Raw genomic sequence first — 17239 nt, forward strand, 5'->3', positions numbered from 1 at the left:
TCCGTCAGCTCTATAATACTCGCGAAAAATCTGTTCTGCCTGTTCCATGGTGTGAAGACTTCAGCTTTCATCTAGATGATATTTTTACCAAGTTGAAGATTGTGGGCAAACATTGACTGATGAAATCACCAACATGACAGCTATCTTTAAAGGACATAAAGATTGTGCAGAGCCACGGACTGTTTTAATTGAAGGAGACCCAGGCATGGGAAAGACGACCTATTGTCAAAAACTGGCATATGATTGGGCAATGAAACGAAAAGAATGGGACGAGTCTTTTCCTGAAATTGACGTTCTGTTGCTTTTGAGGTGTCGTGATGTGGAAATGGATATTTGGGAGGCCATTGATGACCAAATTCTTCCTTTTGATTTTGACGAAGACGCAAAGGAATGGTTCTTCGATTTCATTCGAGAAAATCAGTCCAAAGTTCTGTTCGTGCTTGATGGACTTGATGAAGTGGATTCCAGTAAATTTGACTTGTACAATGTCCTGCTGGAAAGTAGAGTCCTACCCAATTGCCGCATTGTTATCACATCACGCCACGAAGCTGGAAGGACCGTGAGGCGGTACTGTGACACCCTGTGGGAGATTATTGGATTTACTTTTAAAGATGCGCAGATATACATCCGTAAGTACTTTAAAGGCATGGAACACTTGGCAGAAGAGCTACTTAAACAGCTTTTGAGTGACAGATCAGAGTTAAGACAGTTGACACGGAATCCTCTGAAGACAGCTTTACTTTGCATCATTTGGGAAGATTTTAAGGGTGTACTTCCATGGGAAAAGACACAGCTGTACATAGAAATAGTTCGATGTGTTTTGTTAAGATATGAAAAGAAAATTGGATCATCGCGTGGCAGTAATGTGAACCTTCTGGAATTTTACAAGGATGACCTGGTGCAGTTGGGATGCATGGCGTTGCAGTCTTTACGTGAAGGAGAGTTATATTTCGACGAGAATCAATTGAAAGGCAGTTCCATTAATTTGATCAAGTTTGGTTTTCTGTCGATCCAGACCGGTGGCAGCAAAAGGAAATGTTCCTTGCGCTTTGGCTTTCTGCACAAGAGCTTTCAAGAGTTCTTTGCTGGCGTTTATCTTGCTTATGAGATCCTTGATGGAAACAGAGATTGTAAATCAGTAGTGACCGATGTAACGAACACAAATGAACTGAACCAAGTGTTTTTATTCGTGAGTGGTATTTTGTCTGCAATATCTGAAGAGATGACAGTGTCGTTGGTAAAAAGCATGGCAGAGGTTGCAAGTTCGTCCGATGATTTAGATTTAGCACTTAAATGTATATTGGAATGCGAATGGCTTGGAGAGAACCTTCAGTCTAAGTTACTTCAGACCTTGGGACATTACTTTCTTGTTAAAGATCTAGCTGTGTCTATTGGATTCAGTCATGTGAATCTTTTCTGTGAATTTCTCAAGGTCAACACGTGCTTGACTACTTTGCATTTGCAATTGACCAAAATTGGTTTCAGTAAATCCTATTCTGAGGCTCTCAAAGTCAACACATGCTTGACTACTTTGGATTTGAGCCGCAACGAAGTTTATGCCGCTGGCGCTGAATCCCTTTCTGAGGCTCTCAAAGTCAACACATGCTTGACTAAGTTGGATTTGAGCTTCAACCAAGTTGGTGACGCTGGCGCTGAACCCCTTTCTGAGGCTCTCAAAGTCAACACATGCTTGACTACTTTGAATTTGGATGAGCGCTCAATCCCTTTCTAAGGCTCTCAAATTCAACACATGCTGGACTGAGTTGGAATTGATTTGGGATGAGTTCGATTGACCGTATTCCAGAAAAGGAGTACATGGAATAAAAGTTAGAAATTCTTCGTTTTTGCGGAGATTCACATTAAAATTGTGAAACACCTGTTAAAATGTCTTGTTACTTTAAACCATTTTAAATCATCACTCCACATACTCTTATTCCGGAATAGGGTCAATCGAACGTACCCTTGGATTTTAATCAATTATTCTCTCAGCGTCGGGTGCCAAATTCCTTTCTAAGGCTCTATATGGCGTATCAAGCGCAGCAAAGGTATTAGGGGTGTCCGACTTATCAATCGCATCAGGTGTATCCAGCGTTTCATGCATAACCCTGATACGCAGAACAACCAATAAGTTACAACTGGGGTCGGCAGTTCCAACCACACCGGTACTTATTTCTCTCAGTTTCCTTTTGTTACATCGTAATTGTGTGGCTTTGGTTAGAATTTGCAGAAATTAGGAGTTAAAGCAAAGCGATTTGATTCGGAAAAGTAAATTAAATCGGTAACAACATCACAATTATACTTACATGTGATTTTACTGTGTGTACAAATTTTACATCCAAGTTCAAGTTTTCAAGTTTTATTTATTTACAGCAAACAGTTAAAGTTATTACTGGGCTGGCTTGCAAACAGCGAAAAGCTAATCGTGACAAGCCAGACTGTACACAGAATTATTTAGACAATTTTTTTAAAAGAAGTGAATGATTATTATATACAACAACAACATGTAAACATTACTTTTCGTGCTTTCAAATATTTAGAAAGTAGAAGAATTTAGGAGAAAAGGAGAAGAAAGCATTCTAGGTAAAAGAACAATATGTAAAGAGGAAAACTACACACTAAACTTAACTTCAGTAAGAAATGTAATTTTTCATCTTGTTAATTAAGGTATCTATCTCGGCATAGGAGTTTCGGTTTCTAGAATTTCAATTAGTTTTGTTTTAATAGTTTTTTTTAAAAGAATTTCTGAATACGTTTTTGAGACTAGTTGTTAATATTACCTAATAACAATATTCTCATGTTATAAAGTGATGCTCCACAGGTAGATTTGAAAATGTTTAGCTTCTTAATTTTAAAAAATAGCTAAAAATAGCAAAAAGCAGTTCAGAAATGCTCATAGCATGGTAATTACTGCTACAATCATTCATCGTCATTTATCCGTTCTCCAAGTGGAGAATTGGGCTGTAGTGACAACATGTATGCCATTGATGACATGCTGCTGAAATGAAATGTTTACTTTTGTGTATAACCTTGGCTGAATATGCAGGTGCATTTGTGGAAACTGTGAGTCTATGCAAACTAGGCAGAAATTTCAAAGTTATCCAATAACATACCACTTTCCATGTCTTGTATTACAGACAATAGGTAGCTTGAACATGCGCGTTTTTAAGATGCGGACGGCAACTGGAAGAGAACAATTTGCATGTCAGGAAAGTGGTGTCTCCCATATTTTTATAATCATCATCTCTAATGGAGAAAAGATACTTAGCAATGTAAATGTGGTTGAGTCAAGACAAGTTAACAGGGAAAACAGCTGACTTCCGGTTGCTGTACGTGTCTCAAAAACGCGTACTTAAGCTCCCTAATGAGAATTTTATTGCAGCATGCACAAACACATTTTGATTCGATTTGATGAACACTGAATGAGTGTGTATGCTTGACCTTGTATAAAATCTTGTGATAATTTTTTAGCCCATATTGGATGTTTCTCTTATATATCAACAACACAGGTGTGTGTGACCTGGAAAGATTTCTGATATTTGGGTAGTATCTGAAGTACCCTGGGATGTGGTAAGGAAATCACCTGCAATGACTTGTATTCCAGCATCAAAATTGCCCGGGAAAAGGGCACAATGATCATTATGATGTTCTGGTCAAAAAAATGAGCCAGGATGTCAATAGATGGCTGTACAGTGCTGATAAATATCTTACGGATTAACCTCCTCCTGGACAAATATACCCATACATACCAGTGCACAACTTGCCTTTATGAATATGACAGCATACGTAATACCTTGTTCCACAAGTTCCAGCTAACTTACAGTCGTGGGGTTACGAGTACCATATACTGTACTAACACAGATTCCTGCTAAAAGATCTCTAGCATTCCTTTATGTTATAAAACCACAAAGATGTCAAAAATGGTTATTTCTTCTGATATCACTTGGTGTATACATGTAGGATACTGCTAAGAATTTTTTTCTTTTTGTGTCAAATAATGTGTCAGTACATACAGATTCAGGTAAGTTTCCTATAGGCCATACAACTTTTGGATACACAAGAAGCTGGGAAGAAAATCAGAATTGCAATTCCATCATGTGTGGTAAAAAAAAAAAAATTAGAGAGAGTTTCCCTAGTGCAAGTGATGGCTATCAGGATTTTGATTATGCCCTTTGAAGATTAGCAACTTATGTCACTTGGAGGCAGTCATGCTACTTGGCTAAATCTGGATTTACACAGTGTTACAACTGTGTTTTTCTTGTCTGTGATGTTCACTTGTGAGGGGTTTAGGGATGGCCTGCACCATTGGTTGGAGGTCCCTTTTTGCAGCACTGTACAAATTATGGGAACTGTACATCACTCTTCTTCGTAGCAGAAGCTCATCAAACAGTGTCCTGATGTTACCTGTGAAAAAAAAGTCCTGGTTATTTGCATGTTATAAAGACAGGATCTATTGCAAATCTGTAAACATTGGGTTGCAAAATCTGATGTATACATGATTTTGTCCATTTGAACACTGGATACATTGTAGTCATTGTATTACAAGTTGGCCTTTGAAGTGCCACTGCAATCAAAAAATCATTTTACTTTTTCAGTTGGATTTCTAAAGTGTGTTTGCTTACATGTACATGTAACATGCAATTTACAAAATTCTAAGCCTTAATTCTAATATTAGCTGCAAATTTGCAATTTAATGAGCTGTCATTGCTAGCTTTAAAATGTCGAGAGAGCTGGATCGATGGAAGGGGTGAGGTCAAAGACTTAAAAATGCAGAGCGTGTGTACATGACTAATTTAGCATGCAGCTTGGGAGTTTCGGGCTTTCATACTATCAAACTCATGCTTTGAATAGTGAATAGCTACATTCACTCACACTGCATTCTTGAATATCCAGTGAGTCTTCGACTTCATTGATCCTCGATCCAGCTCTCTAGGGCCCACCAGTCTGTTTTGAACGTGAGTACATGTAATAGTGGTCCATTGGATCAAACGTGTGCTCACAAATTCAGTAGTTTTATGATGAAAGTCAAAGCTAAAAGCTTTTCGAGTCATGTGTTGAACAAATAAGCTTTTGAATTATTGCCAGACTCTTACTGGTAAGTGTTTCATGTTGCGTTATACCTCTTTACAGTGAAGGCGAGATTAACTTTGGACAGTTCTATCTTCCAGCTTTCGACGGACAACATGAGCAAACTTAATAAAAGAGCCACTAATTATTAAAGAAGAAAAAGTGTTCAATGTATTCCTAGATATGTTATACAAGATGGATCATGCTTACCTCTAACTTTCTGCGTTTTGCAAATGCTGAACGAATGGATGGACGGCGGACTACGATGGTCGTCGGTGTGGCTTCTTTGCTTGCATATTTTTTGCTTCAGATTCCACGCTTTTGAAGTTGAAAGTGGTTGGTATGGAATCATCTGTAAGGTCAAGGCTTAGTGACTTGAAAGCTAGACCAAGCAAACTCCTTACCTGCTAGATTTTGTTTGGAGTTGTCTGGTGTGAATTCGAGAAAATAGTTCTCACATTCCAACATCCCACCTTTACTTTAGTTTTGGAGTTTGCCAACGAGTTGTTCGGAGAATGGGCTCCCTTTCGGCTTTCACCCGTTGTCGTCATACTTCCGTCAACCCAGCTAATAAAGACATCGTCTGGGGTCAGGCAAGTCGTTGTTTTTTACCCACTGTAGCCTGTATACATCGAGATTTCAGTTTCCGTAATCTCAATGTTTTATTGGGTGAGGTGATTGGCCTCACGCCCAACCCCCAACCTGGAGGGCTAGGGTTTTCTGTGGGGATTTTCCTTCCCTTAGTCACATACTCCGGTTATTTGAAGGCGCCGAACACTCGCCTTTTGCCACTGTCGCTCAGCTGCTAGCTACCGCTAGCATTACCAGGGGCTACGGTAACGATGACGTGCGACATATGACTTCACTGCCAGAGCCTATATTAGACGGAGAGGCATTTCTCAGCATTTACGGGGAGAGCATTGGTGACCTTTGCTAACCCCACTAAGACCCCATACCAGTGCTTAGCTCCCGCTGCAATCATTAGTTACAATTTAAAAGTGGACTGAAATCTCCAAAACAAATGTGAAAGCAGAATTAAAGTTAGTTGATCATGGTCTAATTTGTTATATGTCTTATATTATATAAGACATTGCAAAAAACCTTATATTTTGAACAATTGAAAGTAAAATGAACAAATTATTTTTCTTTGTCTAATAAAACTTGATTCTTCAAATAGAAAAATTTACCTCCATTACTGCTTGTGATAAGCTTATGAGTTTGGATACAGTGCGAGCCAGCAAGCCAGAAATCCCTGATCCCAATAACCGCAAGCTACCTACGGAACTGTAGGAATTTTTTTTCAATTGGTGCTGGCTCGAGGAGTTCCGCAAGGGTCAGTTTTGGGCCCAATACTATTCTCGCTGTACATCAACGACCTTCCAATTGGAATCTCCAACTCAAATGTCGACATATATGCAGACGACACTACCATATGGGAGACTAACAGTGACCCGCTGCTTATGCAGCGTGGTCTTCAAGACAGCCTTGACAGGCTATCTCCTGTGGCTATCTCTGGATAAGATGGTTCCCAACACGAAAAAAGCTAAACATCTGATTATAGGAACCGTACAAAAACTGTTGCACTCTGGTAATCCATCTCTTGACCTATCTCTTTGTGGCACTCCGATTGAAGAAGCCAAGGATAAAAAACTCTTAGGCGTTAAGATAGACAAACATTTGAACTGGGGTAATCATATCGATTTCCTAATTGATAATTTAAATTCTAGAATTTGCTTGCTTAAGAGAGCTAAGACATATCTCAATCATCGGCTTGGAAATTTATTATACAACGCACTGATTCGACCGTTATTTGAATATTGTTGCACAGTGTGGGGAAACACCAAAAATGAAAATTTACTTCGATTATTAAGAGTTCAAAAACGTTGTGCCAGGCTAATTTTAGATGCTAATTTTTCTGATAATTCTGTTGAACTTTTCAGTAAGCTAGGTTGGTTACCTATTGATGACGTCATACGAATGAGAAAGCTTTGTTTAATGCACAAGATTGTTAATGGCTGTTGCCCTCAGTACTTTAAAGATTATATCTCCTATGTTAATGATAAGCATAGACATAATACAAGGGCGTCAACAAATAACAATTTATTCATACCCCTTTTTCGTACCAACTCTGGTCTACGCACTTTTTATGCAAGTGTCAACCGACTATGGAACACATTAGATGTTAATTAGCACTAGAAGTATTACACCCCTAAGGAATTTTAAAAAGTACATAAGTAATAAATACGTAGTTAGTAATTCTAAGCTCGATCATTTTACTATTCATAGAACTTTCTAATAATTTTAGTTTAGTTTAGGAGTACTTTGTGAACTTTTTCAATTTTTATCAATATTATTATTAATGGACCACAATGTAAACTACTGAATTTTCAGTAATTGTGTTATCCAATAAAGTTTCTACAGTTTCTACAAATGGTCGGCCCCTTAGCCAATTAAATAAGTTGTTCAATTCAGCATTCACAATTAATTCCAATGTCTTGAAATTTTCTTGAGAATAAAGGACATTAGTATCATCCGCAAAAAGGAAAAATTTAAGTTTTCTGGAGCAAGGTTGAATATCGTTAACATACAACAAAAAAAGGAGCGGCCCTAAAACGGACCCTTGCGCTACACCACAATTAACTACTTCTTTATCCGAAATTTAAAGAGTTAATATCAGTTGCTTGAGTACGATTTGTTAAAGAAGAGGAAAACCACTGATTAACGATTCCTCGAAAGCCGTAATAATTAAGTTTATCACGTAAAATAAACACCGATAAACACCCCACAGGAAAAAAGTCTGCTGTCCATATTGGTACTTACGGATGGTTTCTACCATGTCAAGTATACTGCATGCTCAGTTGAGTGTGCTTGACGAAAACTTTATTGGAATGAAGATAATAGCTGATGTTTTTCTATGAAAACCTTTCATTCTGTTGTACATAAGTTTCTCAAAAATTCTGTTGAAGTTTGACAATGAAATTGGTCTATAATTGCAGGCATCAGTTTCGTAATCAGCTTTGTAGATTTGTATAATTTTGGACATTTGGCGCATATAACCTGGCAACCTGACAACATTACATACAACTTGTCATCCTTACAATTGGACAGCCTTACAACTTGGCAGCCTGCAACTTGACAGCCGTACAACCTGACAACCTTACAAGCTGACGGCCTTACAACCTGTCCATCTTACAACCTGACAGCCTTAAATTGAGCCTGACGGCCTGAAAACCTTCAACTTGGCAGCTTCACAACCTCACAACCTGACAGCCTGACAAACTTACAACCTGTCAGTCCTACCCACTATCATTCAAGTTGTAATTTCTACCAAAGACATGGTGTTTGACGTTTGAATCAAATATTGAGGGAATAATTTCGCACTTACTGCACTTGGGTGGTAGGTATAAAATTGTTCATCGAAAGTTTTGTTGTATTTTTCTGGTGCCTCATTCCCTTTCAGTTTTAAAAACGAGGGCTTCTCAAGGCACAAATTAACTTCCTTTAAAACGCGTAAAAGGGTCAGCTTTTCAGAATAAGTGGGTCGTAGTTTCAGCTAATAGCTTTTCAGGAGTTTCGAGAAACCGGTCCTAACTTTCGGTGGTCGTGGTGGTCAACTCTGAGGCCACAAGATCTTTATTACAGTGGTACCAAATCAGCTTGAATCTCCTACCCAGACCCCTTCGCCCTAAAATGACCAAAGTAGACCCAGGTTGTGACTGTCACAATGGGACAAATGATCTCTTGTGGTTCCCTCGCGTGAAGGCGATCCACAATTTTGGGCACCTTCAGCCACATTTGGCGATGCACAGCTTGCACTTGTCATACGATACAATAACTTCTTCCCAGTGGGTTCCTGGAATTTCTAGGAAGCAGTGTGGCCCAGTGGTTAGGGCGCTTGCCTTGAGATCCGGAGATCCCGGGTTCAAGACCCGCTCTAACCACTCGTTGAATTTGATCCTGGTAGTCTCTGGTTCAACTTCCCAGCTGCAGTTGTAAATAGCCTCCGGCCAGTTGGGATTCTTAACAGTTGTTGTTCTGTTTTATCGTTTCGTTGTGTTTCATTGGCCCTGAAAAGCCCCTATGGGGAGCGGTCAATTAAGTATGTATTGTATTGTATTGAATTTCCTCCGGTCGTTTTATCAGATACTGGATTGTGATCTGCGAAAACAGTCCAGGTCATTTGGACCTTTGGAAATAAAGGAAAAAAATTATTGACGTAAGGCAACGGTATCAGCTATAAAAAGCTTTAGCGTATTTTTCTACCTACCCGGTATACTGTGGTACGAAATGGGTATTAGGCCCATCGCAGGAAAACAGCAATGACTGGGTTCACTCGGGTGTAAATGCATTTTTGTGGGTATTGCATTATGCTACCCATTATGTCATCATGTGAGCGAGTGTCTGTGGTGCCAAGCAAATAGGTTCGCAGAGCGTGCGTAGATCGCGAACGTGATAAGTCTTTTGGAAGTGTTCAAAATCGACGGGAAGTCCTATATCTGGACAAAGTGAGAGTAGCATGAGACATACCAGAACAGGTCTGATAGTGATAAATGGCAAAACCAATTTTATATTTTAAAATGGATGGAATTACTTTGTGAAACAGTAAACCATCTACAAGTGTGGATTTTTGCCTACGCAAAAATAATGGTCAACCTCAATGGTAGGACGGACGCAAGCTTTGCGTATAACCAGCACATTTCTTGTCGACGTCAACAAAACGTGAACGAAAAGAAACCCGGACTCTCACAGGCGCCCCAATCTCACAACGCGATTTTGCAGTGCATAACTATTATGTAGTAAGAGATTTTCATGGTGAAAAGAGTTAAACCTTAAGTTAAGTTGAAAAACTGAACGTCTTTCTCTCGCAATAAACTTTCCCTAACTCAAATATGTTGTTCACTTTTGTTTTGTGTCGATTCATTAGCCATTGCTGATATAGTGAAATCAGTACTCGTTTATACACTATCAAGCGAAGGTTTGTTTAGTTGCTTTGCTTTATTACACTGCTTTGCTTGCTTGAAGTGCCTTACTTGCTCACACTGCTTTGCGCGTGCTTTAGGTGCTTTGCTTGCCTAAAACGCTTTACTTATTTACACTACTTTGCTTTCTTGAGGTTCTTTACTTGCGCACACTAATTTGCTTGCTTTAGGTGCTTTGCTCGCTTGAGGTACTTGCCTTTTTACACTACTTTGCTTGTTTTAGGGCTTTGATTTATAACACTGCTTTGCTTGCTTGAGGTGCATTATGTCCTCCAAATAAGATTGAAACCACAAAAGCGCATTACCACGTAAGCGTAGCAATGACTGCAATCTTCGTAACAGGATGTCATGATCGACCGTGTCTAAGGCCCCGTCCACACGTATCCGGAGATTTTTGTATCAGCAAATGTTTTTTATGCGGATACAAAAGTATCTGCGTCCACACGTAGAGTATACGAATCGTATACGACCGTCCACACGTATCCGATTCGTATCCGGACATCTCAATGGATTAGTCAACAGAGCATTCGCATTACAAAGAAAGCTGAGCCTGCGATAATTTTGGCGCCAAATTCGCGGCTTTCTTGTTTGTTTACTTGAGGTTTCAACACGTGTGAGCTTGAAGATCGAAAAAAATTCCTGTTAATGCTTAGACGTCTTCTCAAGTAGTTAAAGTTTAGATTTAACATTGCAACATTTAGTTCGAGACACGCTATTAGGCTTGAAAGTAGTCCTAGTAGCATTGAACACACAACGTTTCTGCTCGCCGCCATTTTGGAAAATCTCGCGCGGAAAAAGACTGGTTCTGATACTGTGACGTCAGCGTATACAAAAATATACGGAGAAGGTCGTCCACAAGTATCCGGATACACAGCGTATACAGAAATTTCCACTCTGGAGAGCGTATACAGAAATCTCCGGATACACCGAGCGTATACGGCGGACACGTGTGGACGCTAGGTGTATCCGCATAAAAAAATTTGCGGATACAAAAATCTCCGGATACGTGTGGACGGGGCATAAGGCAGCGCTCAGATACAAGGAGTGTTACATGACCCTTGTCCATCCTTCTCTGCTGAAGTGAAGTCTTAAGAACAGGCGAGATAGTCTTAAATTTCTTCCAAGCAAAACCTAGAGTTTCAAAATAGGCTGAACAGTTTTAGCAAGCATCAAATTGCATTAAATGTGGTTTTTGTTATTGTTGGTCTTAAGTTGTGTCACATGACCTATACCTTAATTCACCAAAGTTTCTTTTTTTTTTTTCTATTTAGTGGTCCCCTCTCCCCTTAGGAGATCGCAGTCACAAACTCGAGGGTCCCATGCAAAGGCCTTCTTTTACTCTCATCTGTATTTGACGGTCACTTCGCAAAATAAAATAGAAATAGCCCGTTACATAACTGAATTTCTTTTTCATCTTTACAATTAGTTTATCAACGTAAGAAAATAAACATGGAATGTTCATGTATCTCTGGTAGTGGTCGATAATGAGTGGACGTCGACTCCTTCTTTCATTGAGTTGTCTTTTATCCAGTTGCACGAAAATTGTTTCTTAGAAATGTAACTCACAAGTCACTTTTAGACCATGCATAAACAGCACCTGTGTTCACAAGCTTCCGTTTCTGATTACCTCCCCAAATTTGATGGTCTATTTAAAAACTATTTTCCAACAACTTTGACAGAAGTTGATGAAATATCTGCGATTAGCTACGAGTCAGAATAGAGAAGAGTGGCTGAGTATCAAGGTTTTTGCTTTTTTGAGAACCCCCTCCCTGGAAGGCCAGCTAGATACTCGGGCTAAAAACGCCGCAAAACCTCCGCATTGGTCTTACTTTTTGGGTTCTTTTATTTTCTGTGTTTTGTTAATGTTCACTCTTTACACTGCCCCACTTGGCGACATCATTCGAAAGCATGGGCTCCTCTTCCACCTCTATGCAGATGATTGCCAAATCTATGCCGTGCCGTTCAAGTCAAGTTCTGATGAAGTGTCTGATGCCCTGTAAAAGATGGAGGCTTGTGCTAAAGAAATCTATGCATGGATGGCATGTAATAAACTAAAACTCAATCGTGATAAGTCTGATTAGTGATACTTGCCAAACATCGCCCGCGTCCGGCGATAGATAGCATTACAATCGTTGATGTTAGAATAACTTCAACGTTGTCAGCTAGAAACAATGGTGTTGCCTTCAACGATGTTATGCATCTTGAACAACATGTTAATATTATTTGTGAAGCTGCTTTCTTTCGTATACGTAATTTATCTAAGATTAGGAACTGCCTTACTCAGAAGGACACCGAAACATTTTTGGCTATAACAACCCTACGGCGCATGTTCTCCTACATAGAATTTTCTCAGAGCCTTGGGTTGATCCGAGGCTCTGGTGACAAGAATGGTCAAAACTTAGGTGCGCAGTCAATGAGCCGGCACTTACGTTTATAATGCGTTGTAGTTTCTTTATCTGGCATGGTGAAACGCCATCGCAGGCTTCGACTTCACTCAAGCTATCAGATGGTTTGAATGACATTTATAGCTCAGTGCACCGTCAGAAGAAAGATGAGAACGTAGGATCTCAAACAGCTTGCTGGCGTAGATCAGAAATAACAGTGGGCCTAAGCATGAACCCTGTGGAACACTGCAATCTAAAGCAAAAGTGTCAGGGATTCTGCCATCAACACCGAAATCCGCTGCACTCTGTCCTCCAAATAGGATTGAAACCACAAAAGCGCATTACCACGTAAGCGTAGCAATGACTGCAATCTTCGCAACAGGATGTCATGATCGACCGTGTCTAATGCAGCGCTCAGATACAAGGAGTGTTACATGACCCTTGTCCATCCTTCTCTGCTGGACTGAAGTCTTAAGAACAGGCGAGATAGTCTTAAATTTCTTCCAAGCAAAACCTAGAGTTTTATTAGCCTTATCAGAGGTGCGATTAACGTGCTCGTTCCAATTAATATCTTTGGTTAAGGTAACACCAAGATAGCTACAGTAGCTGACTCAACTGTGGCAAGGGTTTTCCCATGTAGAATGTCATCATCATGCACAAAATGGCGCTTACACCCTACACGAAGAACCTTGCACTTGTCCGAGTGGAATTCCACTTTCCATTCTTTTTCCCAAACAGCTAGGTTATCAAGATCACCTTCGACTGAGGACTTGACTATCAGCATTACTAGTCAGGTATAAAATAGTGTCATCCACGAACAACCCCTCTAAGATTGGAGACTAAGGATTCTGGTAGATCGTAATGTAGGAAAGAAATACGCATGTCCCGAGTACCGAACCTTGTGGAACGCCAGAGAGAACTCGCGTACTGTTACAAAATTCTCCTTCCAAGACTACCCTTTGGGATCTTCCAGTCAGGAAGGCTTCAATCCATTTATTGGTACAACCGCAGACATCGTAATGATTCAGCTTTCTAACAAGGAGCCCATGGCTAACCTTATCAAATGCCTTGCTATAAAATGCACTCATAAAGCATCTACTTGATGACCGTCGTGCATGGCGCTAACAAGGTCATTTATAAAACCTAATAATTGAGTCTCACATGATCTCCCAGTCCTGGAGCCGTATTGCAAAGGATAAAGGATGCTGTGGTCACTCGCATGTCGCATCATTGAACTAGTGATTGTATTTTCTAATAGTTTACACCAAATACAGCTTAACGATAATGGCCGACAACGATAATGGTCAGAACATTATCTGAGGTCAACTTCTTCAGTCGAAAGACAATCGGCTTTACTACAAAAAACAAGAAATGGTGGGAAGATTTTACCATTTGTTACAACACATCACCCAGCAGTATCAACCGTTAAGGCAATACTGACGCAAAACTGGAGCTTAATTCAAAATCAGCCATTGCTGAACAGAATATTCAAACAGCCTCCTCTCATATCACATAAAAAAGAGGAAAATCTCTCAATGAGGGCATGCTTGTCAAAGCCAAAGTGTAAATTGAAGGTCTCTTAATTAGTTGCAAACACAAATCCACTTCAGGGAGACATTGTAGGCCTGCCACACATTTTTTGAACTAAGACAAACACATTAAGCAAGCCAAGCACCTCAAGCAAGCAAGGCAGTGTAAGCAAGTAAGGAAGTAAAGCATCTCAAGCAAGCAAAGCAACTCAAGGAAGCACTTGAAAATAGTGTTGAGAAAAGCAGTGTAAGCAAGTAAAGTAGTGTAAGTAAGTCAAGCTCCTCAAGCGAGCAAAGCAGTGTAAGGAAGTAAAGCAGTTTAAGAAAGCAAAGCGGTGTGTGAGAAGGTAAAACACTTCCAGCAAGCAAGCTAGTGTAAGGATGTAAAGCACCTCAAGCAAGCAATGCAGTGTAAGGAATTAAAGCACCTCACGCAAGCAAATCAGGGTATGGAGGTAAAGCAGTCATTGGTAAGAAAGCAAAGCAGTTTATTAAGAAAGTAAAGCACCTCAAACAAGGAAAGCAGTGGAAGCAAGTCAAGCACCTCAAGCAAGCAAAGCAGCGAAAGAAAGCAAAGAAGTGTAACAAAGTATAGCACCTCAAGCGAACCTCAAGCAAGCAAAGCAGTGTAAGGTTTTCTTCACGCTGAAGAAGAGGGTCCAACATAGGTTTAGCGGGATGCGAGATGGGGCTTAGAATCGAGGTGGGATGTGGGATAAAAATACGACGGCGAGACCGGGATGTGCTCCGTTTTCGTAGGCGGGATACGGGATAGTAAATAACCTCACGATATGAATTGAAAAGCTTTAATTTGCTTGGAGAATTAAAAATTTGGCCAAAAGACCTTAAAAGAGCCTTAGAAACCACGGAAAAAATGTAAAATACTCGGACCTATGCCGCTCACGCAATTTTCTGTTTGTCCTTTCGGAGTAACACGTGACGCGGGTTAAAAGTAAGTCGATCTTTTTTAACCACGTTGCGTTCGTTGACATGAGCGCAATGGCGACATCGTCTCACTCCGCCAACTTCATCTGAAACCTCTGACATAATAAAACTGCGTTGTAATTTATTACGAAAATGGAAGCATTGGAAAAGCAGTTTTCTCCGCGTAAGGAAAGAATTCGGTCAGTGAATAGGGAAAAAACGCTAAACAAAATCCGGAAAAACTGAGAAATCCGTTGAAAAAGGCCTGCTATCACCCGGCACATGAAAGCATTCTAAATGGTGAAGTCTGCCGCTTCTCTACGTCACTTTCCGAGTCACTGTGATCATCATCGTCATTACGAAATTTGTCAATATAAGTGTCCTCATCAGTACCCTTCTCAGGGTCTTCGCCGTCTTCACCAGACTCACAACAATCGCTAGGCCCAAAGGTCTTACAAATCGGTAGGGTACGTTCAAGGACGTTTCAGTTCCTGTGCCTGGCACATTTACCATGGCGCCATGCCAATACCTCATCTGCGCTTCTTCTTTTCGATTGCATTGGTTGCAGTGGGTTTAAGTAAGTGGATTCCTGGTAGTCTAGAGGTATGTTGTAGGTAGGAAGCTTTGAGGTTTAAAAACAAGTCTGTTGGCAGCAGGAGGTCCTCACTCTCACATAGCAGTGGCCAGGAACGCCATTCTCAGCCATTCAAATCCCATTCTCAGCAAGGACACTTTATCTCCCATTCCCAGAAACAAATTCCATTTTCCCACCGAAAAATCAGGTCAATCCCAGCTCTCGTTTTACCCCCTTCATGACCATCAACGAAATTACTTTCGTCGACACACTAGTTTAAAACTCATTGTAAGCCGACTGAAACTTTTCAATATACACTCTTCAACTCATGCGGCCACCCCCCAGGCGTAAAAAATGGCTTCATTAATGGTGAGGCAATGAGACTTCTTAGGACTAACTCTTTGAAAACAACATGATTTGAAGAGCCTTGAGGAGTTCAAACAACGCCTGAGAGCGCGTGGCTATCCGAACAAAACCATAGAAAAAGGCGAACGAGAGGTTTTTGCCTTTTTTCACTACGTGCGACCCAGGAGTTAAAAATCTTAAACAGATATTAATGGAACAAAGGAGTCTAAAAGCTCCGAAAATATCATACAAAACAGGTAAATCTCTTAGGCCCGTTTTAAACGTCGCATTTCACATGTTCCGAATCTAATTCAAATGAGACAAATCTATTGTTTTCGGTCATTTGTATTAGATTCGGCAAATGTGCAATGCGACGTTTAAAACGGGCCTTAAAGACACGCACGTCTGCGCAAAAATATAATTTTAATGCTCTTATGCAGAATGCGCGACGCCCGCAAAAAACACACTCAATTCAAATTTCTCGGGGTTAAGATTCTTTGTGTATTGCTTTGCATGATAATGTAGCATTCATATGGAAATATTTGAAACAAAACGTTTTTTCCCAAAGGAACTGAATTGGGTACAACATTGAGTTAGGCGAATTGGTCTATTCTCTATCTTCGAATTCCCCATAATACACTTTGTTTGCCCCCCAAATTTTGCATAAACTATTGTTTTCAAATGCTCTTAGGGACACTGCATATTCCCAAGAGCATTTGAAAACAAATGCAAAGAGGGGGGCAAAGAGAGTGTATTATGGGGAATTCGAAAATAGAGAATTAACTTCTATCTAGAAATGCAAGCACATAATGTACACTTATCTCAATCCTCTGTAAGTTGCGTTTTTCAGTCTAACTGAACTTTTGCGTAAGTCATTACATTACTGCTTAATGAGCGTACATTATTGGCAATGTGGAAGCTATATAAACTGTCGATCAGTTGAAATATAGGGTTGAGCTGGAGCAAAGTGGTTTCAGCCAGGCGGGATCCGGATGAAAATGCTCATTGCGGCGGGATGGAATTAAAATAGCGGCGGGGGTGCGGGATTGAAATAGCCTATTTTTGACCCTCTGAAGAAGGGTTATACACCCAAAAAGTCTGTGATTTCTAAAAAAAAACTACTGACCCTTTTTGATATTTATTTTATATCACTCCACTTGTTAAAGGAGTCGTATCCAGGCGGTTTGGCGAATTTTAGACGCTTCTTTTCCCTGGGATTGACTTTCGAGTGATCGTTTTGAATATGGCCGTATGAAAAACTCGGACCAAAATCAAACGAGAACGCGAGAGGGGAGGGGCCGAGGTGAAGAAGTGAGAAACCGCTCGTTCTTCTCGCCCCCTCCCCTTCGCTTGCTTTTTGCGTGACCTTTACATTCAAACGATCACTCGAAAGTCAACCTCGGTGGAAAGAAGATTCTAAAATTCACCAAACCACCTGCT

General features: G+C 40.2%; 2 protein-coding genes across 3 annotated transcripts in view; both read left to right on the forward strand.

Annotated features, from left to right (window-relative positions):
• The window catches only part of LOC138027359 (protein NLRC3-like), a 77254-nt gene that overhangs the window by 36612 nt on the left and 23403 nt on the right, over positions 1–17239 (forward strand). The gene's annotated exons all lie outside the window — the stretch shown is intronic.
• Positions 134–1732, forward strand: LOC138037483 (NLR family CARD domain-containing protein 4-like). The gene has a single exon (XM_068883402.1). It carries the CDS (start codon positions 134–136, stop codon positions 1730–1732), a length of 1599 nt encoding a protein of 532 aa, XP_068739503.1.

The sequence above is a fragment of the Montipora capricornis genome, chromosome 2 (genome assembly GCF_036669925.1).
Source record: "Montipora capricornis isolate CH-2021 chromosome 2, ASM3666992v2, whole genome shotgun sequence".
Lineage (NCBI taxonomy): Eukaryota > Metazoa > Cnidaria > Anthozoa > Scleractinia > Acroporidae > Montipora > Montipora capricornis.